Genomic DNA, 27871 nt, shown 5'->3' with positions numbered 1-27871 from the left:
TTAAAGCCTTCGTAAAAATAATAAATAAAAACACCCAAAACTGTATACGGTCCCATAACGAAGACCAACTGTATGTTGTTACGTGAAATTCTGGAGGGACGGCGTGGCGCGGTGACGTAATGACGCGGGCTGTTAATCTAATTATGTTCTATAACATGTAAAACGGGAACATGACTGGAGTATTCTAAAAGCGACTCATGTAAACACCTTAATCACATTATTGTCTTACTCAGAGTAAGGTTAATAATTAGATTACTGCTGTCCATGTAAACGTAGTCAATCTTTGGACAGTGTCCCTGTGTCTTCTCTGAGCTGAGCTATTATTATTAACTGAAAGCGGAAGTAAAAGACACGGGGTAGGGCCTTCATCGCACATTTTTCTGCTTCCGTGTCCAAGTGAAAATGTCATCGAAACAGTTACAAAAAAAAACCCAAAAAGGCTACAATAATCACAGGGCAGTGATGGGGGTTTTAAACCTTTAATGATTAAGACAAGATAGATTACAACGCACATGTCAAAAGGACAAAAAAAAAAAAATACACTTAGGCATCAACACCAATAATGTTACTTAACAGCAGCTACTAGACTATTACCTCCAGCAGGCTGGTAACACACATCTACATGGTATAGAAGCAAACTATACGTATGAAATTATAACATACATCTTAAAATGAGTTTGTAAAGCAATGAATCAGTGCAAGAACATTTCCACTACGATAAAACTTCAAAACTCAACTAACCTGTGCAAGTTGCAAAAAGGATTAGCACTGTGGCATTTTACAGTCCTAACTAACTAAAAGCCTGGAAATTCATTAACATGCACCAAACTGCTAACACTGATGTTAATAAAACAGTATTCACACGGGCGACGGAAATCATGTCCTAAATGTCGTGTTTTCAGGAATGAAAAAAAACAAAAAAAAACACAGCAAATCTAAACTTCTACTTAGCAACGATACTTGCTAAATCTGCAATACTGCACTCTTACGCCCATTCTACAAGAAATATTAATAAAACGACGTGTGACATTCCTATAGATCCAGGAATAAACTTAAAGCAAACGTTTCAACAGTCCTGTCAAAGCCCAAGCTACTTAAATCATAATGTTTTCCAAGAATCTCTCCTGATCTTTCTTTCAGGATGCATACATAAATAATCCCATACTTAAAAACTCATTTCTGGCTAATTGTTTTGACCGCTTATAACGACGTACAGCACAAATAAATATCACTACTTTACATGCAACAGTTAAACCAAAAACTGAGGATTAACCACACAGGAATGCACCAGCTTCAGCTATTTACAATTATGAACCAACTTGCCCTTCGTTTACAGGAGGATATTCACAATGATGAAGGGTTAAAGTTTGCGTAAAGCTTGTTTTCTTCTGCCTCGTCAGTCGAAGTCGCGGTTGGTGAGGACGAGCGGAGCCACCAGGGTCCACACGTACAGCGAGATACAGATCCAAGTGGATGAGATCTTCACCCACACCGACGGCCACTTGCTAGTCATTGCCTCGTAGTTGGCGTCGGGGCTGGAAAGATTGACAGAATGCAGATGGAATTTGAACCCGGGACGTTTAGGAGTTATTTTGTTGCCGATGTCGAACGGAAATACACAAACAGAGCCGGTGAAAACGGGGTCACATTACAGATCTTTCAAAAGGTTATTTATTCATCTATTTCCACCACGCTTTAAACCCTGTTTCAGATTTCCAGGATATAATACTATATAATTCATAACATTTTTTAAATGTCAAGTTAGAGAGGAACTGCATAATTCCTGGTCCTGAAGACTTTCCCATGGTGGAAAACCTAAAGTTAGGGCTTTACACCCGTGACGCCTTCCATAGGAATATGTTAAACGTCTCCTCATAGAAAATTCACCATATTAAGAATTACACTTTTTACATCAATCAAACGTATTCTCAATGCCTTGGTTATATAATCCAGAATAAAGCATAATGCTTAAGATATTAAACAGGAAAGGATTGTGAAAATCTGGATTGCAGGACTTGTTTATAAATGTTTAGGTTCTGGCACTGGCATACCTGTACCAGTTGGTCAAAGTCATCATGATGTAAAGAGAGGCCAGGAAGAGCATGAAGTGGAAGAAAGAGTAGCTGTACGTGACGCCATCCTTCTCGTTGTCGATAGCCCGGTTTGAATCGTCTCCCTCATCAAAATTCTCCGGCGCTGGACCGTCCTCGATCAGAGCGGACTCGTCGCTAGTCAGCGTCAACTTGTTGACCTGAGTGTTGCTGGAATTGCGGATGCTGAAAAGAAAAGAAAAAAAAAACATCATAAGCACTGATAAACAAAACGGTCGTGCGCGTTTTTTTCAAAAGTGACTGTGGTGTTTGATGCTAGAAACAAACGGGGACTTACCTGGAATACAAAACACACATCAGGAACAGGATCAATCCCACAATGCCCTGGGCATCCCACCACTGAACCACGTGACCTTCTCCAGCTGGGGTGGTGCTGTTCAGGCCAATAATGCCCAGAAGACTCGGGTTGCATTTGCGATCTAAAAAAACAAGAAGCCATATTTATTCAGTACGTATTTAAAAAAAAACTAAAACAAGCAGTAAATGGCTTTGTATTAAACTAACTCAGGAACATTACCAGGCTCATTGGTCATTGCAGACCAGGTCAGATACATAGTGTACAGGGTGACGACAGAGGACTGCAGGAGACCAGATCTGGGCTGGGACTCCTAAATGAAAAAAGAAAAAGACAGAAATAGATTTTTTTTTGTGGGGTTTTTTTTCTCCCCCAATTCAATTCAAATGCAACGAAAAGATTAACAATCCTCCTTCCTCATCCTCACAACTGACCCCACGCTATCTACTGAAACTAAGGGTGCATCCCAGAACTCTAATTAATGCCTCCTCCTAATGTCCTTCAGCCTGTGACCCGGAAATCAATAATCAAACCCGACATCTTTGAAGACGTACCGATTGCACTAAAGGAGATCGAGGAGCAGATAAGACAGCTTCGAGATCACCTAAATGCTTCCTATATATATATATATTTTTTTTACAGTTTTGTAATGTAAACCTCTCCTGAAAATGTCCATTCCAATAAATAATGCATTTAGATGCAATAATACATGCATGTCGAATATGTGCAGTCATGTTTTCATTGATGTTTATAATCACGGCATGTCGTATATGTATACGTACGCTCGCTTCGTCCTGTCTGTAAAGCGTTCGCCCTGTGAAGTCTCTTTAGGGCGACTCTTCGCTGACTGAGGACATCTCATTTATCAACCAGCCTTGATTTATATAGCACTTTTCATACGAACAGAATGTAACACAAACTGTTTTACATGTTAAAATACCAATACGCCACCCCACCATCAACACACAAAGCATTCAACAATACTATAAATAAAAAGGTTATAAATAAAGAGACTCGAAAAAGACTAAACACTCAATTAAAAGCCAAACTAAAAATGAAGGTATTCGGCACTGGTCCTCGATTGTTTTCGCCTCTAGTTTCGCATCCTCAGAGGGAGGAGCTACACGGCAAGGAAGTGAAACAAGGACACACGATTAAAGACATGACATGTATTTTAAGGGAAAGTGGTAGGGCTCATCAACTATGAACAGATATTATAAACATATTATAAAGGCTTGTTTTCCCAAATGTAAATAGCACCACTAAACTAATAATAAACCATTCGCGATTAACAGTGTTGCGCTCACACCTTGCAAACAGGCAGCCAATGAAACTACTGCACCAATTAAATACAAAGCAATGACTTCATACGCTTGTTTAATCGAGAGTCCGTTACCTGAATTTTGGGCAAGATGGACATGACGGAGGCTCCCACACACAGCAGCATGTTGACGCTGATGAAGGCCTTGTTCTCGGTGCAGCCGTCAGTGTGGGTGTAGTACACATAGAACATCACCAGAGACACGAAGGACAGGGCGTAGTTCACGGCTGTGGCAGTAAGAAGAGCTGCAGAGCACAGGTAACAGAAACGGAAAAATATTATGAGCACATTAACTACTATTAGTTACCACAACTCTCTGCAATACCTTTAATGTTGTACAAAACACAATACATTTCTTTGTACATAAAAACTCTCGCTGTTTTCAAATGAGACGGATATTATTTTCCTGGACTGCTTTTCGTACTTGTCCAAACGTACTGAATTCCCAGGACAGAGGTCCACGAGTCAAAAAGAACACCCAATAATTATATTATTTAAAATAAAAATAAAAACCTTAATACAGCTACACTACCAGTCAGAAGTTTAGACACAATTATTCTTTATTATTTTTATTATTATTATTATTATTATTATTATTATTATTTCCTCAACATTTTAGAATAATAATAAAATCATCAAAACTCTGGAGTAACACAAATGGAGCTATGGGAATTATTTTGTGATAAAAAAATTAAGTAAATCTAAATAATTTAATATTTTATCATCTTCAAAGTCGACACCCTTTTCACCTAGAATTAACAGAAATGTATTCTTGGCGTTTTCCCGAACGATTTCTTGAGGAATTTCCCTGAGATGCTTTTTAAACAGTATTAAAGGAGTTCACACCGACGCTGGACTCTTATCTCCTGCTTTTCGGAATATTTCCCTCTGAGTCGTCCGTTTCAAAACAGATTTATTTTGTAAATAAAATGTTAGTTTTCTAATGAAAGAAAATGAATATGTCGGCACGATTATATTTTTGTCTAGGACACCGATTTCACACGTTTAATCACACACCTTCAGATCAAAAGGTTTTTAACATCATGAGAAACATTTCGTCAACTGTCCACAAACTTTTGACCGGTAGCGTACGTGTGTACACGGCTTGTTTCTCGTGCTTACCTGCATACCAGCAGCGAGAGTTTCCCTCCTCCATCTTCTCCACCCAGGACTCGTTCCAGGAGTGAGCAAAGTCGATCAGAAGCACCAGCTGAATCAGAATGAAACAGAAAGCGCCAGCCATGCCAACGTAGAACCACACTAAAAGACGAGCACGAGAAACCATGTTAGTTTCCTGGTACGCTGGAGAAAATGGAGCTTTGGCTCTTCATGCAGTCAGTGCAATGGTTATGTAATTATGAGCATCATGACTGAAATCCTCATTACCGGTTGTAAAAGGACCCTCGGGAATGAAGAATGCTCCAACACTAATAGCAGTGGCAGCAGCAAACTTGAAGAACCAAAACCTGCAAGGAATTGGAAAGAAAATGATCAGATAGGCTTTGACTTACAAATGATATATATATATCCAGTCTAATCTCCAATCAGCTCCATAAATATTTGGTTATTATTTGCTAAGTAGTTCACGTACCCGTTATGCAGAGAAGCTCGTGGATCTTGGCTGCTCTTAACCTTGATCATAAGGAGCGAGAACAGGAGGAAGAACATGGCCATGCCAAAGCACACACGGTACACTGCCTTGTAGCCCACCAGCACGTCGCAGTTCACGTGACCCTTAACGCCTGGGATCGAGGTTCCCATTCCACCTTCACAAAAGCCTGGAATCTGCAGTCCAACGCAACACATTCGCAATATCGAACACTTACTAATGAGTTCTTGTTCTCAGCGGACAATACAGTTGGATAAGATGAAAATGATTTTTAAAAACTTTATAGACATATATATATATATATATATATATATATATATATATATATATATATATATATAGACATATATATATATATAGACACACACATATATATATATATATATATATATATATATATATATATATATATATATATATATATAAAAATTACCTTCTTGAGCTGTCCCTCCATGCCAGGCATCAGCAAGATGCAGGCGATGCCAACTCCCAGAAGCAGGAAGAAGGAGTAGATGAGCCGCGTGACTGTGGAGTTGTTTCCACTGGGGCAACATCTGCACAGAAGGCAAGGAGCGCTGCCACAAAGGCAGGGGATCTAAAAAGAAAGAAAAGGGTTGTAATTCAGAGTTTAGTCTAATTGCCTTACTTTGCTAAATGGATTGTTTTATTTTTTTGCATGTCAGTTTTGATAAATGGGCTGAAGCACAAGATGAATTTGACAAAAAGGAGATGATGACGTTAAATATTGAGAAATGTAAGAAAAAAAAACATCACAAGGAATTAACACCAGTTTAATCAGCGCGAGCATCCTAAAGATCTGTATATAAAATAACTAACAAAAATTAACAGTTATATTTTATAATTTCAGTCAAATTTTGCACTGAAAAACATAAACGACAGATTTAACTTCTCAGTGATGGAAAGCGACCATGGTATAAGCGGGATAATCCACAGCTAGGTGTGCGTTACACCATTTTAATGCACTCCGCTTCATGTCAGGTGGTTCTTTGCCTCTATGTCGTGCATTAAAATCGTGTAACATAAACCTGGCTGTGGATTATTCCTTACACATGCCAAATCAAATCTGATATCGATCCAGAGCTTTAAACCTGGTATACTACTAGTACTCCTCGGATTAACGCATCACTGTTCATGACACATGGTGAGTATCGTGTCGTCTAAGAACGTAGTCTGTAAATAAAACCGTGGTTTCCGTGATGTATGCAAAAATGCATTCTTTAACAAGGTGGAAAAAAAAATTATTAAAAAAAAATTAATAAATTTATCGTGATACTGAGATCATATCACTTTGTCCAACCATAAACAACCATTACATAAACAAGCAAGCGTTTCCCTCAGTCTGGTGACTAATCTAGATTAACATTTAATCCATACTAAAACAACCAAACTGTTGTAATAATATTCATTTTTTTTTTTTTTAAAAAAAAGCGTATTACGTGTCCAGCTAACGACATGACGTCATGCCACAAATACCGGAAATGTCGCCTAAAATTAAATCGACACAAATATTTGCTAAAGTCAGACTAAAAACAAGTTAATCTTGTTTTCTTTACTTGTCAACGAGTGCACACGTGTTTGTGGCTATTTCTGTCTTGTTAACACCTGACACATGATATTTGTTTTGATTGCTGTGGCGCAACACAAGCACAAAAAAAAAAAAGAAAAAACACGCTAAGCTAGGCTATGCTATGCTATGCTATGCTATGCTAAGAATGGCGTAATCACAATAACAATACAGGTTAGCTCGGGTTTGCCGTGCTTCCCATGCCTAATCACATGAGTAAATATGAATATGAAGATAATATCCGATACAGTTCAAATATTATCTTGCCATCTGAGTTAAACAGTGACAGTTAAAAGGTTAATAACATTAACTAGCTAGAGCACAGCGCTGAGAATGTCTCCAGGCCAGAGGAACCACCCAGTAAACATGTAAAGCAGACAGAAAACGAGCTTGACAGCCGACTGTCAGATGTACTGAACAGATGTACAAAAATGAAAAGAACACAAGTATTTAAACATCATTTTACAACTCGTAATAATTTAAAGGTGTAAACAGGTCGTTTAAATGCAAGTCACGATGAAACGAGTCACCATTTCATACTGCTGCTATCATTGTTATTATTATTATTATTATTATTATTATTATTTTATTTCATATAATGGCAAATTTTCCAGTGATAAGAATGAGTTAATGTTGTACGTCTCTATTTTCTGGATGTTATTAATCCCGATTAAAATGTGAAAACATACCCAACTCGCCATAGAACAAAGCCCAAGAACAGAGCCCATCTTTTCACTGCAGAGTCTGACGGCAAAATACTGAAAATGGCTGCGGTGTGTTTACAGAAAATGAAACGGTGCAATATCAGCATTTCAGTGTAAAAGTCGAAGGGTTGACGTATGCTATGTGTATTTTAATGGGGTACAACAAGGGGGACTTTAAAAAAATTTACTTTTGGTTCGGCCAAGGCAAAAATAAATCAATCAATAAATAAAATCCCTACTTCTTTCATTGGTGCTAGACAGGGGGAGTTGGGCTAACAAGGCTAGCCCTTCAGTCTCTCAAAAATAAAAAAAAATAAAAATAAAAAAAACCCTAAATATAATATAGTTTTTGGCATCCACACCAGCTTAACTGCTGCTAACAAATGTCTTGAAGTGGATTATTTTGGACTTTTCTGAAACCAACCATAAGTGCAACAGCACCGCCAATGCACTTAACTTGACGCCAACAGCGTCGACACTGAGGCCTCCATCGCCTACAAGTCCAGTCCTACTAGTTATTGATTTGTATGCCTGAATTACTCTTAAAATATACTTCAACAGGAAGGAAGCTATTGAAGAAAGCCAATTTCAATTTGACCTTGCTGTGACCTTGTCACTATTTGGGTTATTTCCAAAATCTAATACCTCCATGCTGAAAAAAAAAGAAACCCAATAGAAACCTTCTCAGAAATTCTAATGGTTTCCACTACGAATACTATTACAAGTCATTAGCTAACCTTTTAAAAGCATTAACATTACCATTATCTTTTCTGGATGATCAAAATGCTGCAGATTCACCAGAAGTAAGATGCTTGAGGAATGCAGGAGACCAAGACCAAGCGACAGGGTAGAGTCAAAGAGAATTTTATTTATTTTTTTTACATTCCAGAGAGAGCGATTACACGATTCAGTTTGCAGTTACCATGGCAACGCATGCTCTAAACCTAGCCTGGAAAATAGCAGGTTTAGCAGAGTTAAGCCCAGCTGCATCTAAACCATTTAAAGAGCTGGGAGTCTTAGTATATGTTTAATTACTGTTATAAATGTCCTGCCATTTTATTGAACACTGTACAGATATACATGTTAACCAAGTTACACTTTAAAAAAGGTATCAAATACTAATACAGTATTCACAATACTATCTAAATACGGCATAGTGCACTATTTGTATTTACTTTTTATTTACAGTTTATATTTTTACTTTTGGGCGCATGGTGGCTTAGTGGTTAGCACGTTGAAAAACAAAAACTGTTTTCCTCAGTTGGAAAACAGACATGAGTTCACTATCCGATCGACCAGGCGTCTGCTCCTTGGTGCCCCAGTAGTTTCTGAGGCTTCACGTTCCAGCTTACTCTCCCAGAAGCTCCAGCTTCCACTTCCACAGGCACTGCTCCTGTCCAGATGTGTAATGTAATATAGTATTGATTATTTATTTTGCCAGTAGTTTGGTAAGCTATTTTCTGATTACTATTACATCTAGAGATTATTTCCATCACTTACCCAGAGGGAGTGGGTGGAGCATATTGAGCATCTCCTGAACAGCTTCACGAACACCTTTTCCATCCTTCACCGTGCGTCCCTCTTCAGTGGCATAAATAAATAAATAAATATTAACAGTCATCGAAATGTTTATAGTAATAGATATGGAAATATTAGCTGGTCTGTGGTGTTTCACTGTTCTCCAGTGTCCCGTTACCTTCTTCCTCTGTTTTAGATGACTTCTTTTTCTTCCACCAGCTCAATTTCTTCCCCTTGTTTTCCTCTTTGTTGGGGTTATTAATTTCATTTCCATCGCTATCATCACTATCCACAGATTTGCAAAAGTAAACACTCATTTTCGCTCCCTTGTGTGTCTTGTCTCAACACAGAATAAATGAAGCGTTGGTGTGTAAGGATTTAACTTCACCTTTACCAAAGTGACATCATATTCCGGAAACTATGGTGACGAGACGATTCTATAATTCCGTATTCTACTTGGAATTCTATTGTGGGTACTGCTTCCACAAAAACAACAAACCAACACTTCACATATATACAGTCCCATACACAAAAATATTTATGACACAGTTCAGTAGTGCATTTAATCATTTTACAGTTTTTCTGTATTCTTCGCCCTGGCATCTTTATTTGCACTTACAGTAGATCTTACAAATAGAAGTATATTCACAATTATTCCCCCCATGCTCATCTTGGACAGAATTTTGAACACTTTAAAGAAAACATCTTTTCAAACTAGATTTCCTGTTGCGTTATAGAACACAACTTCATTTCAATATAAACTTTATGGAGCTTACAATTCAGTGGCACAGTGAAGGTGCAGTAGAATTGGCAAAGCAGAACAAACACAGTATTGCTGCTTTTAACAGTCATTACTGTACAGTGAGGACCCTATTGTACAATAAATCTTTTTTTATTATTATTATTAAATTAATCAGTTGTATCAATAATGTCCATAAAATGAACAATTTGGCAACTTGGATAGATGAAATTTGATTAAACGCAAAGAAAATACCCAGTCTGTCATATGTCATATGATATATAAGTCTTTAGCTGCCAGTAATAGTTGTATAGAACAGAATACCTGTAAACTAAAAGATTCACTCCCTTTACCAGCAGAATGGCTCAGATTTATTCCCTTTATTGCAAGTTAATAAAAAAAAAAAATCCAAAAAGGCTTCTCAATTAAAAGTCACCACCTGTGACCTTTTGTAGACACTCTGAATAGGACTCGTGGTCCAAAAAGTGCACAGAACAGACCTGAATGGTTTTACACTCCTCTGTACAGGTTACAGTGTCATTGTAACTGACCATGAAGTAAGTGAAGTACTTCTGGAATTCTTTGCTTTCTGGTGCCTCGAACTTTAGTGCGAGTTCATGCAGGCTTTCTGGCTGAATGTCTGTGATACCAAAAGCTTTGGTCATGATGTATTCAAGTCTCCAATTGGGCTTTTCTTCCTGATTTGCTTCAGTGAGGTTCAAGTAGAACTGCCAAAGATCCTTTAGACAAAATATGAGAATGTGTTTACCAAAAGGACAAAAAGTAGGGCAAAACCCACCTCTATTTAAGCACGTAAGCGTGTGTTTGATGAAAATGACGACAGAGTGCATAACCCTACAGTACATTCACACCAGCACTCATGCTGCTTGTAGGTTGTTTCTTGTGGGCATGTAGTGACCACTATTTCTGTCACTGATGCACTGTCCAGCTTTTTGAGGGGTTTTTTGTTTGTTTGTTTTGATTTCAATGAGAAATGGAGACAAAATGTTAATAATGAAAAAAAATAAATAAAATAATCATAAAAATTGCATTTTTTATATAGTTCTGCCCTGAATAAGCTTTTTCACCTAACAGATGTTTACATATAGTCCACAAGACACAATAATAACTGAATTTACACAAATCAACCAGTTCAAAAGTTTACACACTCTTTTTATATGTTGTGATAGTTGTTCATGAGTCCCTTGTTTGTCCTGAGCAGTGAAACTGCCCACTACCCTAAGAGTCAGGGGGGGTGTAAACTTTTGAACAGGATGATCTTTGTAAATTGTTATTATTTTGTCTTCTGGGAAACATGTAAATATCTTATGTAGCTTCTGAAAGGCAGTACTAAATGACAAAAAGATCTTAATAACAAAATAACAATTTACACTGATCATCCTGTTCAAAAGTTTACACCCCCCTGGCTCTTAATGTATCGTGTTGACTTCTTGAGCATCAGTGAATGTTTGCACCTGTTGTAATAGTCGTGTACGAGTCCCTCAGTCGTCCTCAGTGTGAAAAGATGGATCTCAACATCATATAGCCGCTACTGGAAAGGGGTCAAATATGCAAAAGTTGCTAGAAAAGCAAATAATCTGAGGACCTGGAGGATTTTCTGAAGAACAGTGGGCTTAAGTGAAATAGCATATGCAATTTTTATGATCCCTCTTTTTTTTGTTTAATTAGTAACATATTGCAGATTCTACAAGGCGTATGTAAACGTATGACCTCGACTGTAGCTTCTAAATCTAACTAGTTATAGACATATTGAATACTGTACAGATCAGTGTGAAAATTTAACCAGCCTTAGTGTGACTTCTTGGGTCAACTTTTTTTTTTTAATTTTTTTTTTTTTACTTTTTTTAAAATCTTCTTTCTTTCAGTTCATTGTAACAAACATAGAAATATATTCATACATAGATACATATTTTAAAATCTAGATTAAATATTCATTGACTATTCTATTCAAGTATTTCAAAGCTGACTTTGGACCACTAATCAAGTTCAACACATACTGTGTTGATCTGTGGGAACTGATGCTTGACACCAACACCAACTTAATGAATTAATCAAACATCTCAAGGACCCAAATCTTCAAAACTGAGCTGATTCTAATTCAGATGTTATATTGAATGATAACAAAGCCAGCAAAGCTTGCGGTTCAGTCTCTGTATAAAAAACCACTGCTCTCATCCTTAAGCGTTTCACCAGATGAAGAACTTGAGAGCTACCTCCTTCCAATGAGCACCAAAACACTTTGCTGTTTTTCTCTCCACTCTGGTCATGGAGAATCCTGATAAGTAACATCCAGTTGTACATCATTCAATGGGTTTGCTTTATTGTCTTGTCGATCATGGTCACCTTATATTTACACGAGCAGTGATTTAATCAATCTCATCCAGTCAATCACATTGATACTATATTGCCTTTTTGTAACCACAAGGTGTCACTCTGGTACTTGTTTGAGTTCCAGGGAGCTTTTTACAGTGCCATGATCCCAATATATAAACCTCTGAAACGATCTTCTCAAAGTTGACAGGGTCGTGAATATATTCTGTCATTTATTGCATGCTAATTACATAGTTCATTTAACTCAAAAAATTTGAGGAAACTAATTACCTCAAAATGTTTAAGTTGATAAATCAATGTCTTTAAGCCAAATACACTTAAATATAACAAAAATTTAACTCAAACTTGTTATATTTAAGTGTATTTGGCTTAAAGACATTGATTTATCATTATTCATATTGTAAATGAATGATAAGATTAAAATTCTTTTTTGTTCCATCATTAGAGGTAGCAGACAGCAGACAGAAACACTGCCAGAGCATCTCCTGCTACCAGAGGGAGCCAGACAGCACGGTCTTAATTATAATCAGGGCAATCAGCCGTACCTGTGCCTGGGTCTATTTAAGGAGAGGTGTTCAGTCTATTTAAGGAGAGCTCAGTCTTGGGACAGTCTTGCTTTGTTTTGCTGGGTGTGCAAGTGTTTATTTTATGTGTAATCTTCTTTGTTACATCTTTGTCATTTCTCTGGTTTCTCTAGCCAACTTTTGAGCTCCTTATGGTCTTTGTGTGTGTTCAAACCTCACATGAAGTTATCTTTCTTGCTTCATATTTGTTTTTGGGTTTTTTTTTTTGTTGTTGTTGTTTTTTTGGAAATGTTTTGTTTATAGGTCTAGGTAACTGCCACTAGCATCATCAGATAAATTTAGCTAGTTAACAGCTTAGCTGCTTTTTTTGTACGAAATGGCAGACATCACCTGATTTTGGATCAGGTGGATCAGTCTTTTGATGCTCTTACTTATGAAGAGAGACGGAGAATTAAACAAGAGGCCAGACCAACAGGTAAAACAGGACAGGCACAGAGAGATATACACAGATCAGCCATAAGATTAAAATCACTGACAGGTAAAGTGAATAAGATCGATTATCTCGTGACAGTGGCACCTCTCATGCGGTAGGATATATTAGGCAGCAAGTGAATAGTCAGTTCTTGATGTTGATGTGTTGGAAGCAGGAAACATGGCCAAACGTAAGGATCTGGACGACTTTGACAAGGTCCAAATTGTGATGGAGAGATGACTAGGTCAGAACGTCTCTGAAACAGCAGGTCTTGTTGGGTGATCCCGGTATGCAGTGGTTAGTACCTACCAAAAGTGGTCCAAAGTAGAACAACGGGTGAACCGGCGACATGGTCATGTGCACCCAAGGCACATTGATGTGAGAGGGGAGTGAAGGCTAGCCCGTCTGGTCCGATCCCATAGAAGATCTACTGTAGCACAAATTGCTGAATAAGTTCATGCTGGCTATGATAGAAAGGTGTCAGGATACACAGTGCATCGCAGCTTGCTGCGTAGCTACAGACCAGTCCACCGCTGAAAGCACCTACAATGGGCACATGAGCATTTGAACTGGACCTTGGAGCAATGGAAGAAGGTTACCTGGTCTGATGAATTACATTTTCTTTTACATCATGTGGACGGCCGGGTGTGTGTGCATTGCTAAACTGGGGAAGAGATGGCACCAGGATGCACTATAGAAAGAAGGCAAACCGGCGGAGGCAGTGTGATGCTCTGGGCAATGTCCTGCTGGGAAACCTTGGGTCCTGGCATTCATGTGGATGTTCCTTTGACACGTACCACTTACCTAAACATTGTTGACGAACATGTATACCTCTTCATAGCAACAGTATTCCCTAACCGCAGTGGCCCCTTTCAGCAAGATAATGCGCCCTGCCACACTGCAAAAATTGTTCAGGAATGGTTTGAGGAACATGACAAAGAGTTTAAGGTATTGACTCGGCCTCCAAATTCCCCAGATATCAATCCAATTGAGCATCTGTGGGATGTGCTGGACAAACAAGTCCGATCCATAGAGGCCCCACCTCACAACTTACAAGACTTAAAGGATCTGCTGCTAATGTGTTGGTGCCAGATACCACGGCACACCTTCAGGAGCACGTGGCGACAATCAGTACATTTACATGGACAATAATATTCCGATATTAACCCGATGAAGACGATACTCTGATTAAGAAACTACCATGTAAACAGTGATTTCTGATTACCTTGATCCGGCTAAATTCATAATCGAAGTCAATAATTAGATTCCTGTCATCATTAATACTACTAATCATGTACGCAGTGAGTGTCACTGTATCTACAACTCATCCCAGTCTGCTTTATCGGTATCGGTATCAGAATGCTAGACCTGGTATCGCTGGGTATCGGATTGAAAATAATCCAGTGTTTCCTGGTAACCGTTTCCAATGAAGCGCGAGTGCGTGACGTCGCAGCAGCGCGGCAGATGCACGCGGACTGGAATTAACGTTAACTGTCCGAGCGCGCGAGAGACCGAGAGACAATCCCGGGCAGGAAGAATGCTCTGAATACACGGACTTTCCCCCCTAAGGCGATGGAAAAACGTTTCGTATAACCTGCTCGGTAAGTTCAGACATTTCTCTCAGCTGCGGCTTTGTGTTTAAAGTTCCTTCGTTCAGCGGCGGGTATTGTCGTCGTAAACACAATAGAATATAGACAAAATAATACGGGGGGGAAAAAAAGCACAACGAGACAATACAATAACGGAAAAATACACTAGACACGCCTCATAAGTTTACCAGTGTCCCAGATTTCCCAAGCAATATTAGTGGCATTGTTCCTTTTCGTTGCGCGCGCGCCTTGCCCGTTCATTTCGGTTGCAAACCGACAGCACGTGACGTGTGTTATACAGACAGGCAAGAAGAGCATTGTTATAATAATTAACATTTCACACCATTTACATTGTAAAGGTTATTTGACACAGCTGATTTTTTTTTTTCTTTTCTGGACAAAAAAAAATTCGCAGAATATAATGAGGACATAATAATAACAATAATAATAATAATAATAATAATAATAATAATAATAATAACAATAACAACAACAACAACAAGGTGTACGTTTGATACTAGAATAAATCCAGCTTTATTTTGTCAGTACAGAAATCCAAGCTTGACCTCAGCTATAAATAGACATAATGTGCTTGATGGATGTAACCTAGATTCTATTTGTATCAGGGAGAAGAAGAAGAAGAAAAAAAAAAAACCCATATACATCCTATTGACCTTGGGCTGTTGTGCATTGTAAACATATGGTTTCAGGTCTATTTATGTTTATTGAAGAGTTATACTGTATATCTACTTAATAATGCATCAGAGCACTATCCTCAATATTGTGAATGGGCTGTGTAACAAATCAGTACGTAAGTCTGATTAGTCCAGATTAATCTGTGTTTGCATTTCAAATCAGTCCATAGGAAAAGAAAAGAACACCGAACTGTGTTATAGCAAGGATTCATGTACACCTAATGTGCATTACTGTTTTCTACAGGTGCATTTTGTAGGTATGCAGTTACATACCTACAAAACAGTTATCTGTTGCTATGCACAGTTTCTCAGCTCCCCTAGTGCAAATTGGACAGAGGTACGTAGGCATGTATAATAAGAATACTCTGCTGATCTGAGAAGGGTCCACACAGTTTTATCATGGAGTCATGGGTGTTTTTCATCATTGCACATCAAATGCAAAATGAGCACTATGATTTTTTTATGGAAATTCTGTCACCATAAGAGTTAGGAGTCAAAAGATTGTCCAACCCCGAACGCATTTAAGTCGATTTCCAATCGTTAGATGTAAATAGGTCAGGTAAATTCCACGAACGCAATGTATGGCTTACTTAAGAGTTCTACAGAATAATACTTCGTAGTCATGCTTATATTTAATAAATTAGTCTTATTAGCATCCACGTATATATTTCTATGCGAGTTTGGGGATATTGTATAAAAAATGCTGGATGGAAACACCAGATGTGAATAAAATCTCCAAAATGTGCATAAAAAAACCTAAGAGCTCAATTGATATTGGTGGATTTTTTATTATTATTATTATTTAATAAGAATACATGCGCATAAACTGCAATGGAAACTCATTTACCGAATAAATTCCTCAAAAACGTCATGTGGCGTTGACTCAACAAATCATGTGATTGGATAATTGGCTCAGAAAAGTAAAAATGGCGGAGAGTGAGATGCACTAGTTTCCCTGGAAGTGACGAGTTTGATCTCTGGAACACATGGGATGAAAACGGTGCTTTATTCGCAAATGTTTTATGCGATGTTCAAATTTTGCGCATAAGTTAAATGCATAACTTGGATGGAAACATAGCTACTGATAATTTATGGGGTGTTGCATATTCGAAAATATTTCGAAAAGTCAAAATGACAAGATAACAACTCAAAAAAAAAAAAAAAAAAACAAGTCCTGTACTACTCATATTGCAGGACTATAACCTTTGCCAGAGCAATATCTCCCTGCAGTTCTTGTTTGGTTTCCCATTGAAGCTAAGCAGTGTTGAGCCTGGATAGTACCTGGATGGGAGACCTCTTGAGGAAGACTAAGGTTGCTGCTGGAAGTGGTATGAGTGAGGCCAGTAGGGGGTGCTCACCCTGTGGTCTGAATGGTCCTAATGTCCCAGTACCATGCTGGGGACTCTATATTGTAAATACAGCACTGTCTTTCAGATGAGACCTCAAACTGAGGTCCTGAATCTCAGTGGTTGTTAAGAATCTCAGGACATTTCTTGTAAAAGAGTAGGGGTATAACCTGGGTGTCCTGGTGAAATTTTCCCATTGGCCCTTAACTGGTGGTGGTTGAGGAGAGATCCCCCTTCCCATACTATGTAAAGCTCTTTGAGTGCCTAGAAAATTAATGTAAGGAAAAAATTAATATGTACTGAATATAAGTGCAATATGACATTTTGTCTGTATTATAGAGCTACATGATTCTTGATTAAATATGATAGCTTATACCTGAGATCACAATTCTCACCTACTCTACGCACTATGTGGCCTAGTAACTATATGGCCAAAAGTTTGTGGACATCTGACTATCACATATGGATGGGCTTGTGGGTGTATGTGGACACCTGACCATCACACCCATGAAATTTTCAAGAATTGTATGCTATAGCATTACAAGTTCCCTTCAGGGGAACCAAGAGGCCCAAACCTGTTCCAGCATGAAGATGCCCTTGTGGGCTCCATAAAGACAAGCTGTGCTAAGGCTGGAGTGGAAGAACTCGAATGGCCTGCATAGAGCCCTGACCTCAACCCCACTGAACACCTTTGGGATAAACTGGAACGCCAGACATCAGCGCCCAACTTTAATTAATGCTCTTGTGGCTGAATGAACACAAATCCCCACAGCCACGCTCCAAAAATCTAGAGGACAGCCTTCCCAGAGTGAGTAGAGTTTATCCATAATAGCAAAAGGGGAATCAATCTAGAATGAGATGTTCAACGAGTACATATGGGTGTGATGGTCAGGTGTCCACAAACCTTTGGCCATAAAGTGTGTAAGTACAGACTTAAGCAGTATGCGAGAGTTATGCACAGGGAACAATGGTGTGTCTCAACAATGGTGTGTCTCAGTTCCGTGTGATTCTGACCTTTTGTTCTTGTGTGATATTGGCTCGAGTGAGTACTGACAAAAGAAAAAGCCTTCTTCTTCAGTCCACATTTTTATCCTTGATTTTTTTCAGGGATTAAAAGGCAAATGCTTGTATTTAAAGGAAGTGATTTAGATGCAGTTGAAAAGAAAAACCACTGTCTCGAAAGCTTCTACTCAAGAAAAATGCAGGTAATTTCCATAGTCTGAATGGCACACCTAGAAAATCGATTTAAGCATGCACGTAACTTGACTCCTAATGTGCATAACATAACTTAATTCCTCGATGTGTAATGTGTCGCTGGACAACGTTGAGTGAGATGTGTGTGCAGCCAAGACAACCTCGCCGCATTCATTCATTTCATATGTTTAGTCATCGTTTGTGTAGTAACTGTGAATTTAACATTCAGTACATAATATGAAAGATGTTTAGGACAAAGTTATTCTTTCTCACTACAGTCAGGCATTTGGGGGCATTTTAGAAATTCTCTCTCAGCTTTCCCATGTTGCTTTGCTTCTGTAGACTTGCCACACTTCAAGGGCATGTGGCAGGTCACGTGGTATAAAGTATATGCTCATTGGTCAAAGGAAACTAAAGGAAACAAAAGGAGATCAGGAATTTTATATGTTTGTTTTTTCCCCCCAGTCGTATGACTTCATTAAGTTCTGCTATGAATAACAGGTCATGAGAGCTGTATCACTATCAAGTCTTACTATCGTGCAGAGAAAAGGAATGAACCTGTTTTTTATGTTACTTATGGACAAATTTTCCTGAACCTTCCTCTTATACAGTGTGTTAAACATTGTACTTCTTAACTAATCAGAACCGTGAGCTCTGCAGAAATGTCTGTGCAGACTGTTACCACATCAGGAAAAAGCAAATGAGATGAGTAACATAAATGGAAAATGACAGAGCAAGTTGTTGAGGGTGTTATAGCAGCTCGCGACGTATTCTCTGGGCGGCTTTTACACAAATACACTCGTTGTCCTTGCCTTTCTCCTGTAGCCCCGCAGGAAAATGTTGTTTTTTTTGGGGGGGTAAATAAAATGCATTGCATTATAGAGCCAGCATTTAATTCTTCCCATTATTCATGATTTGTCAACAACATTAGAATACTCCAGGGAGAATTTGGGAGGATTTTTTTTAATGTCAGTGAAGAGACATTTTAAAAATGTCCTTTAATTTTACTGCAATAATGGATGGTCCAGAAAAAGGTTGAATGAGGCATGAAATTAGCCTTTATTCTCATGCATAACAGGCAGAACAATCACCACAGAAAAGCATATCTTGTTGCAGTTATATTGAAATATGTATCGACCCACGCTGAAGAATATTGGCTTTTTGCATCTTGTAAAACTAGACTTTCTTTTCATAAGGTTTCTTAATGAGTTCTGATATATTTTGGGGGATTTCCATGACAGAAAGAAATATATTTTTATTTTTTATATGAGATTTTTTTTTTTTTGCATTTCTTGATATTTAACTGGATGAACCGTAGTGACATAGAATTGATAATACTATGTAACTATTGTTAAATTATTTGATTTAAGTACTAAGGCCATGAATAGTATGATCACTGTATTGTATAATAACCATACACCCAATATCATAGTTTTTGTACTAGCATGGTGTAGATTTCTGTGAATATTATGCCGTGTTTTATATGGCAGCATGTTTCATTCTTAAATTCTGATTCTGCAGAAGGATTAGGAAATGCGCTGGTATTTAACAAAGAAAATATTAATTGTTGATATGGTGAAGTTTTCTACGAGGAGACATTTTATTTATGGAAGGAGCCTCTAGTCTCAGCACTGTAACTTTTTTTTTTGTAAAGTTTTTCAACACTGTGTAAAGTGGTTCACTCTGCTTTGCATCGCACCACTCCATTGTTGATTATTTTCCCATAAGAGCACTATTTTTGCCTGGTGTTACATATAAAAATTTTCCAAAAAAAAAAAAAAAAAAAAACCTGTTCAGTGGTTTACATGAATAATTATTCTTAATAAAAATAAAAAAGACAACAACAACAACAAAAAAAAAAACAGAAAGGGAGAAAAAAAAATCCCCGTAATATTAAAAACATATTTTTTTTCAATTAAGTACAACATTTTAACATCAAATCAGTTGCTTCCAGTCAGTTTGTAATTAAATTTAAAAAAAAAAAACATATATTATGATACCCATGATATCTCAGAAAAGCACAGTGTCACATAATTTATAATGATATTGATATTATATTGTTGTATTGCCCCGCCCTTTTCATAAAGCCGATACCTTCAGAAACGCTAACCACATCAGTCTCAGATTAATAAGGCTTTGTACTGTATAGGCCGTGCCATTTCTGCAACTTCCAGTGGAAGTCAGCTTTTAATTGGCCTTGTTGATTATCACAGAAACTGTTTGCACCTGCTAGAAAGTGTAATTATACCCAAGGGACTAAACTGTAGCCAAAGGGCCAATTTATTTTTCCGACATTCACACATACTCCACGTACTCATTAGTGCTTGCATTATTTCTCTATGCACGGTTAGCGTCCTAGCTCATTATATTCCAAAATCTCCTTTGCATAACACATTAACACGTACCTGATGTTTCATGATGTTTCATTTATAGTTCGGGTGAAAAGGATTTAACAAGCAGAAGTGCAAAGTTCGCTGCAGCTACTTCAGTTGTGATCTTTACACAGTATTATTTTCCACTCAGTGGATGGTTAATGAGGCAAACCTGCCATATAGGTCACTTTTTGTAGGTCCAAAATTCCTGACCATAGTCCATCTGTTGCTATGCACGACATGTGTGTCAGTGCTCCTCTATCACATCAGTGGTGTACACTTACTGCACTTTATTAGACACCTTGTTAGTCCACCTTGTCGGAGTAATCTGTAGGAATATCTTCCTTTAACCTTCATTACTGACCACATGGACAACGTTGGTTGGATATTTTGATCTGGAGGACTGTTTCTCCACAGAGGAACAACCAGCTATTATTTGTGTGGATACGTACAAATCTGCACCTACAATTGGTCCTTTATATCAAATTATGTCCAGCTTTTTTTCTTTTTTTTTTAACGTTATACCACTGCACAGTTAACTTCTTGAATCTGATGGTTGAAGGTGTTGATTAAGCATCTCTGACAGTGGTTCTGACTACAAGACAAATTACAGGTGTATATTAATTACAGGGCTTGTTTTAATATGCTTATTCTAATACAATTTCTGTAGTGACAGCTCACTCACAGGGACTTGAATGGTGGACACTCAGCATAATATAAGTCTGATAATAATAAATGGATTAAAAACATCCAGCTGCAGTGAAATATGTACAGTCCGCTTTTTAACAGTCGGTACTCTTTCTGCCACACAAATGTCTTCAGGACTAAAGTTTCATGGACGTTCCACAACATTAAATGTAACTATAAATGGATAAGAAGTATGGAGAATGTAAAAAATAATAGTAGTCGTCGGCAAATGGCTGTGGTGTAAGAGGAACAAAACACTTTAGACTGTTTTGTTTTAAAAAAAAAAAAATCAACTTCACGGTGGAAAAGAAACTTTACTTCGCATTGGGCCGCATCACACCACCCTGTTGTTGATTATTTTATAATAACAACATGTTCCCAGGTGTTTTATTATAGTTTAGTATTTTATATTTAAATCTAGGGAAATATGAGACCATGGTGTTTTTTTTTCTTCTACTTTGAATACCTTTTGCTGGAGGGTTAATCTGAGGCCCAGTAGTTTGGATTAGTTACTTTCCCACATCATAACTAATTAGCAAAAAAAAAAATGTAATTAAATGATGCGAGCGAATCGAACAATTTAAAAATGAAAATATGACCTTGGTAAACTGAGGTTCAGTCTGATACTGAAAACTTGATGACTTGCTAATGAATGTTTCACAAGTTCTGTGTTGTAGTTTGCTGGCGGCGTTCCAGAAGTGCTTCTCATCTCTCCCATTCAGATTTTAACTGAATGGTTCTTTCATACCATTGTGGCACACACGGCTCATACTACAGTACATACTCATACTGACCCTCACAGAGGCAAAAGATCACAAATGAAACCCCAACAAGGATATCATGGATATCTACTGTAATCTGTACTGTATTTGTGTCTAAACCTAGCCTTATAGGTGTCTAAGCTTAGCCTTATCTGTCTATAAGGGCATGTTGTGTATCATTTTATTGTTTACACCACCTGGACCTACCAGCTGGCGGCTGTTTTTTTTTTTTGCAGAAGTACATGCTGATAAATATGAATTGCTTTTTATAGTTCTCACTGTTTGGCATGGGCATTGTTCTGATTTCTTTCAGAGTGTGTGGATGTGTTAAAAAGCACACAGTGCAAGAAGGATAAAGACAGATCATATGCTACCACATCGAGGCATGTTTAAATCTCAGAAATGACAGCACCAAGCAACCTGCTGTGCCGTCATAAATCTCCGGATCAGGGCGAGCCCTCATTGAAGCTAAAAATAAATCCGACTCTATCAATAATACATTTTGTTCAAGGATTGACCCATGGCATAGAGTGCCATCATTTATTGTCTATGTTCACATCCACAGACGTCGAGTAAACAGAGGTAACAATGATGTTTTACAACACTCAGTTTTTGTCCAATAATGCCTCTGTTTACATTGATAACTGTCTTGGACAGGATGGACGGAGCAATAAATGGGAAGGTGCAGCGCTCACAAAAAGCTCAGAATCGATCTGATCCTGGAGCTCTCTCTAGCTATAGGGATGAATAATTTATTAAGGCTTTTTGGGAAAATTGAGGGAGGAGGTATAAATCACCTAGACTGTATTCTCCGATGGTGTTGTAGTAATGATGAGACGTGGATCCTAGTCTCATCTAATACTAGTCAAAGGAATTTTGAGATTTAGTATGCTTATGTGGAAAGTATGGTACGATGTTGCTATTTTAGATACTTTTGACCTTTTCAACATTATATATTGGACATTATAGGTGTTATATTTACTGTACATGTTGTAGAGGTGTGAATATGCAAGGAAATACAGTTATGTCAGTATTTGGGGTTTTAAAAAACAGGGTCAGTGGACACTAAACAGCATAATGCTGACTTCAAGGACAATCACTTGCGTGGTAACCTTTATAATTAACATGATCTTCAGCTATTTTTTGTAAGGAAATCCAGAGTTGACTTTTTAGTTAAACTACATGTATTTTCATGTATTTATGTTAGTCTGTTTTCACTGGATCAAGTTTTTTTTTTTGGGTTTCCTACATTAACCACAATGCCTGCCTGCTGATATTTATCCAGTGGGATTTATGCTGTGTTTTTGACACGTTGTAAGTGGTAATTTGCAAGTTTTAATAATGTCATTTCCCACCTGGGCACGTTTGGCATGCAAAGTAGAGAACAACCCAAAAAAACAAACCATGGACGCCTCCACAAAAGCGTGTCATTTGTTTGCTCCATCAGAGCACATAAGGCTCATGAAAAGCTTCTTTACCCGCACTTTTACAGTTACAGGCCTGATTGGCTACTGGTTCTGCTCTACTATATAATGAACTTTAAACATTCCTGCATTTTGGACTGAAATTGTAATACAGCAACAACAGCTGGCAATTGTGAATAGTTTAGCAACAAGCTAGCCAGCAGACAATAGGGAATAGCATTAGCAATGCTAGTAACGTTGGTGCTAACTAGTGTTGATGATTACCTTTTTAAAACTGTGATTAGTATAGTCTGTGTTATAGATTTAACCAAGTTCTGTGTCTGTATATTAACTGATCTAAAGCCAATACTGCTATAAACCGATCTAAATGTAGAGAAGGGCTAATTTACACTGTTCACAGTGTGCGCAGCTTTGTTGTTTTCACGTCACTCTGTAAACGGGGAAGGATCTAGCTGAGAAGTTTACCCCAAGTTGACGAGGTGATATTTTAAGTTGAAGGTGGCGTTTTCACAGTTGTAGGCAGGGAATTTCAAAGCCGAACGCAGCATTAACCCTCGCTTCATCTGTACTTGATTGGGCTATTGATTGCTTAAACTTAACATACTGATTTCTTTAATATATACCATTTATTTTAAAATATACCATAATAGCTGCTAATTTCTCATGGGAATAGTGAAAAAAACAACCAACTGGCACAAGAATTACTAAAGCATATCACATTTAATGTGTTTCGGGGTGCAGTTTTTCTTAAGGTGGGGATTGTGCGAAGATTTTGTACAGCTAACATGCCATTTACATGGCCACAGATTGTAGATGAGACTTTTTTGTGCTTGAGCATAACAAATACAACCAAGTGTCGACTCACTGCTTCAGTGAGTCCAGAGGACAGTACTTCATGTCCTCTGCCTAATAGTTTTCTCAGAACGAGTTTGCATTATCATGCTGATGATGCATCATCAGAGGCAGAGCCATGTTAAATCATGGTTAAACCAGGATAGTGGATCATGGTAATAAGAAGAACTGCAAAAAGCAGAAATGCTAGTACATTTGTGTAGATTTGAAGAACATCCTGAGATACGTATATTGAATTCACAGACACAATCCATTAGGTTACTTCTTTTGTTACTTCTTCCACTTTTTTTCCTCAGAATTGTCTGATCTTTCTCATCCTCACCTTCATTAACATGCTTCTCACGTTCAGATTAATGCACGATTTCATCTAGAAGATGTGCATTTAATTACCAGTCCACTGAGAATCTCTCAGGGGCTTTTTTCCAGTAGGTTATAAAATGAAATGCTATCAGCTGTGGGTTCATCTGAAAAGCTTCAAGTTCCTCTCTTGGACAACTTGGTGTCTTGTCCCTTGAACTTGGTTTCGGGCCAAACATACTTGTTGCACTTGTTCTTCCTATTCACCTGGCTCTTCAAGAACAATCTTGTTCAGTGCCCTTTTAGCCTCTACTTTTATGTTGCATGCCAATATGCGGTAATGCCCTTTTCTCAGTCATTATCGCTTTTCAATTCTGATTCTTCTGTCCAAATGACTTCTCAATGCCGTTGCTGTAGATACTGATCAGGCACATCACAAAATCATTGGCTGGCATATAATTTGATATATCCACGTAAATGAGGATAATGGTAGCTCTGATCTTCAACCTATAACCACTTTTATGATCTGGCTGAGGGAATTAATGAATATATGAAAAATCAATGCAGTGGTTGCCTAGGCCCTTGTCCTTGAAAGCTAGTGTTGATCTTGATGAACGATGTTAGCATCTTGAGTCGGATGATTTCATGTAGTTTGTCTGGTCTGGTCTTGCAGTCGTGGTGGATCGCTTTTGGTGGTCAGTAGCTGGTGCTTTGAGCCTCTAGTGATGTTTACAATCTAGGCATTATACTTCATTCATCTTGGTGGCTATCATGACATGCTGGAGGTAATTTTGAGGTTCAACAGTGCAGGAACAGTAAAGATGCGTAGCCTGTTTGAATTTAACCCGTAGGTGAGAACAAAGCAATCACAGTCAGGTGTAGACCAAAACAATTTGAACCAGACCACTCAGATGGTCTAGTAAGTTTCCAGTCAAACTCTAGTGACGTCCCATCACAGCGTGAGAGCGATTGAATTCAGAATTGTGTATTTGTGTATTTTGGATTGTGGGTCGCATGAGTCAAAGGACAGAGCTGTGTTCTGGGCATTTGGACTGACAGACAAAAAGAGAAAATAAATGCTGGATGTGATACAGAAATTGTTTTAAACTAGCTATTTATGTCATTATATGTGGGCGGCTGTGTCTCATGTTGGTAGAGCGGGTTGGCGGTTCGATTCCCAGCCCACGTGACTCCACATTTCGACGTGTCCTTGGGCAAGACACTGAACCCCGAGTTGCTCCCGATGGCATGTTAGCACCTTGCATGGCAGCTCTGCTACTATTGGTGCGTGAGTGAATGGGTGAATGAGACACAGTGTAAAGCGCTTTGAATAAAAGCGCTATATAATTGCAGACCATTTACCATCTAGTAATCGGGTTGCCAGCTCGATATTTTCAGTGCTCAGGTGATATTTTTTTGTGATCTCTGTACATACTTGGTGAAGATTTGGTTAATGTCTTTCTTTTCTACATTTCTGATGACTGGAATGACTGGAAAAGATTTACAAGTATGTTTTCAGGGGGCATGGTGGTTTCCTCCAGGTACTCCAGTTTCCTCCCATAGTCCAAAGACATGTGTTGTATGCTGATTGGCATTTCCAAATTGCCCATAACGTGTGTGTGTGATTGTGCTCTCCGATGGGTTGGCACCCTGTCCAGGATGTCCCCCTGCCTTGTGCCCCGAGTTCCCTGGGATAGGCTCCAGGCTCCCCTGCAACTCTGTGTAGGATAAGTGGTATACAAAATAGATGGATGGATGGATGGATGGACATATATTTTCAGCCCCATACGTTCCTCTTGTGTAAAACCAAATAAATATGATTGGATTACAAAATATCTCTTTCTATCTCCGAGTGTCTTGATGGCTTTCCTCCTTGTGGTTCTCTGATTTCATCCCTCCTCACAAAAACATTAATTAGTTAATTGCCTCTAGGTGTGACTAAGTGTGTGAAGAGACTGGTAATAGACTGGCAGCCCCATGCAAAGTGTATTCCCAGTTTGACCCCAGTGTTCCCAGGATAGGCTCCAGATCTACCATGAACCTGACCAGGATAAAGCAGTTACTGACGATTACTGAAGCATGAATGAGTGAAAAATTTCAATCCAATATTTTAATTAAACAATGCAGTGAATTTTCTGATCACATACATAAACCATATAGACAAAAACATCGAGTTCTTTCAACAGGGGGGCATGTCTGCCTCGCACCTCTGGGGTTGGGGGTTCGAATCCTTCCTCCACCCTGTGTGCACAGAGGTTTCCTCTGGGTTCTCTGGTCTCCTCACCCAGTCCAAAGACATGCGTTGTAGGCTGATTGGCATCTCTAAATCATCTGTATTGTGTGAATGTGGGGATTCGACAGCAGTTGTGGTGCTGCTTATCAGATTATTTTAGTCAGTTCTTTTAAGATGGCAATGTACCTACAAGTATTTGCCACAACAGACACCAAATTTCGCTCAGTTTTGAAGCACTTCATTAGTTGGTGTTATTTTCACTATGCCTAGCCTCAAGGTATACAGAGTTTATGTGATCTGTCCTGTGTGTAGCCAGGGTATAGAGCTTGATTAAAGGAAATGATCATAATATTTTATTTACATTTTATTTGTACAGCGTTTTAAACAATAGACATTATCACAAAGCAACTTTACGGAAATATTGATGTAGATTTCAGTATGCGTTTCAGTATGAGCACAGGTCAGTCTTTATGATTACAGCAACAATTCTCAGGACAAATGTACAGTATTGAGGTGAGATTATTCACTGTACAGAAACTGTTTTAATGCCAGCAAAATAAACTGAAAGAAAATATTACACATTTTTGGTTCCATTCATTCATTCACTAATGAATGCCATTTATCCTGGTCAGGGTTGCAGTAGATCCTGAGCCCATCCTGGACCCACTGGGCACAAGGCAGGAATGTGTAACATAAAGGTTTCTATTCGCTGTGTCCATAATGTACTTAGAACTCTGAAAAAATAGCATTTGTTACTATTTGTCTTCACTCTTTATCACTACACTTTACCACTTTACATGTCTCCACACACTAACACTACACGTTTTTAAATATAATGATTAAAATCCTTCACAAATCTTTTTTTTTTTTTTTGCGTTGTTGTGATTCCACATCTCATCTTTGTTTTAAATAGATTTGTTTTCATAAGAAATCCATAATATATTCGTTAGTTGTGTCTCCAGGTTTTCACTCAGTCCTGTTATACATTTCACAAGTCACATGTTCACCAGGAAGTTGTATCATCTGGATCTGAAGGCCATGGGAAGACCAAAAGTAAGTTCTCTCATTTTCTTCTCTGTATATTTGGTGATATTGTGACTTTGACTGAGAAGGCTAATCTCAGCGTACAGTCCTCTGACCTAAATTATTTCTACGATGTTATTTGTTTATTTTAAAAATACACATTTTTGG

General features: G+C 38.1%; 2 protein-coding genes across 7 annotated transcripts in view; one reads left to right on the top strand and one right to left on the bottom strand.

Annotated features, from left to right (window-relative positions):
- Nucleotides 1-465: 465 nt before the first annotated feature.
- Nucleotides 466-9559, bottom strand: serinc1 (serine incorporator 1). Of its 2 annotated transcripts, XM_053613785.1 has the most exons (12): nt 9322-9559; nt 9126-9206; nt 8385-9018; nt 5770-5931; nt 5319-5512; nt 5114-5193; nt 4850-4987; nt 3803-3972; nt 2629-2719; nt 2389-2530; nt 2052-2276; nt 466-1535 (listed from the first exon to the last, which is right to left on the bottom strand). In XM_053613785.1, exons 3-12 carry the CDS (start codon nt 8385-8387, stop codon nt 1397-1399), a joined length of 1344 nt encoding a protein of 447 aa, XP_053469760.1. In that variant the 5' UTR covers nt 8388-9018; nt 9126-9206; nt 9322-9559; the 3' UTR covers nt 466-1396. The 2 variants fall into 2 exon arrangements, with proteins under 2 accessions (XP_053469760.1, XP_053469759.1); XM_053613784.1 differs by lacking the exons at nt 8385-9018; nt 9126-9206; nt 9322-9559 and adding an exon at nt 7611-8032.
- The window catches only part of pkib (protein kinase (cAMP-dependent, catalytic) inhibitor beta), a 35888-nt gene continuing 16183 nt past the window's right edge, over nt 8167-27871 (top strand). For 2 of the 5 annotated variants that reach the window (XM_053613787.1, XM_053613788.1), the window contains exon 1: nt 12660-14831. The gene's annotated coding sequence lies outside the window, so the exon portion shown is untranslated. Of the gene's footprint in view, nt 8473-9505; nt 9613-12659; nt 14832-27642; nt 27734-27871 lie in introns of those variants that run through there. The other 3 variants (XR_008384636.1, XR_008384634.1, XR_008384635.1) reach the window with 3 other exon arrangements.

Source organism: Ictalurus furcatus, chromosome 25 (genome assembly GCF_023375685.1).
Source record: "Ictalurus furcatus strain D&B chromosome 25, Billie_1.0, whole genome shotgun sequence".
Classification (NCBI taxonomy): Eukaryota; Metazoa; Chordata; class Actinopteri; order Siluriformes; family Ictaluridae; genus Ictalurus; species Ictalurus furcatus.
The sequence above is the reverse complement of the archived record's forward strand: the minus strand, read 5'-3'. Positions and strand labels throughout refer to the sequence as shown.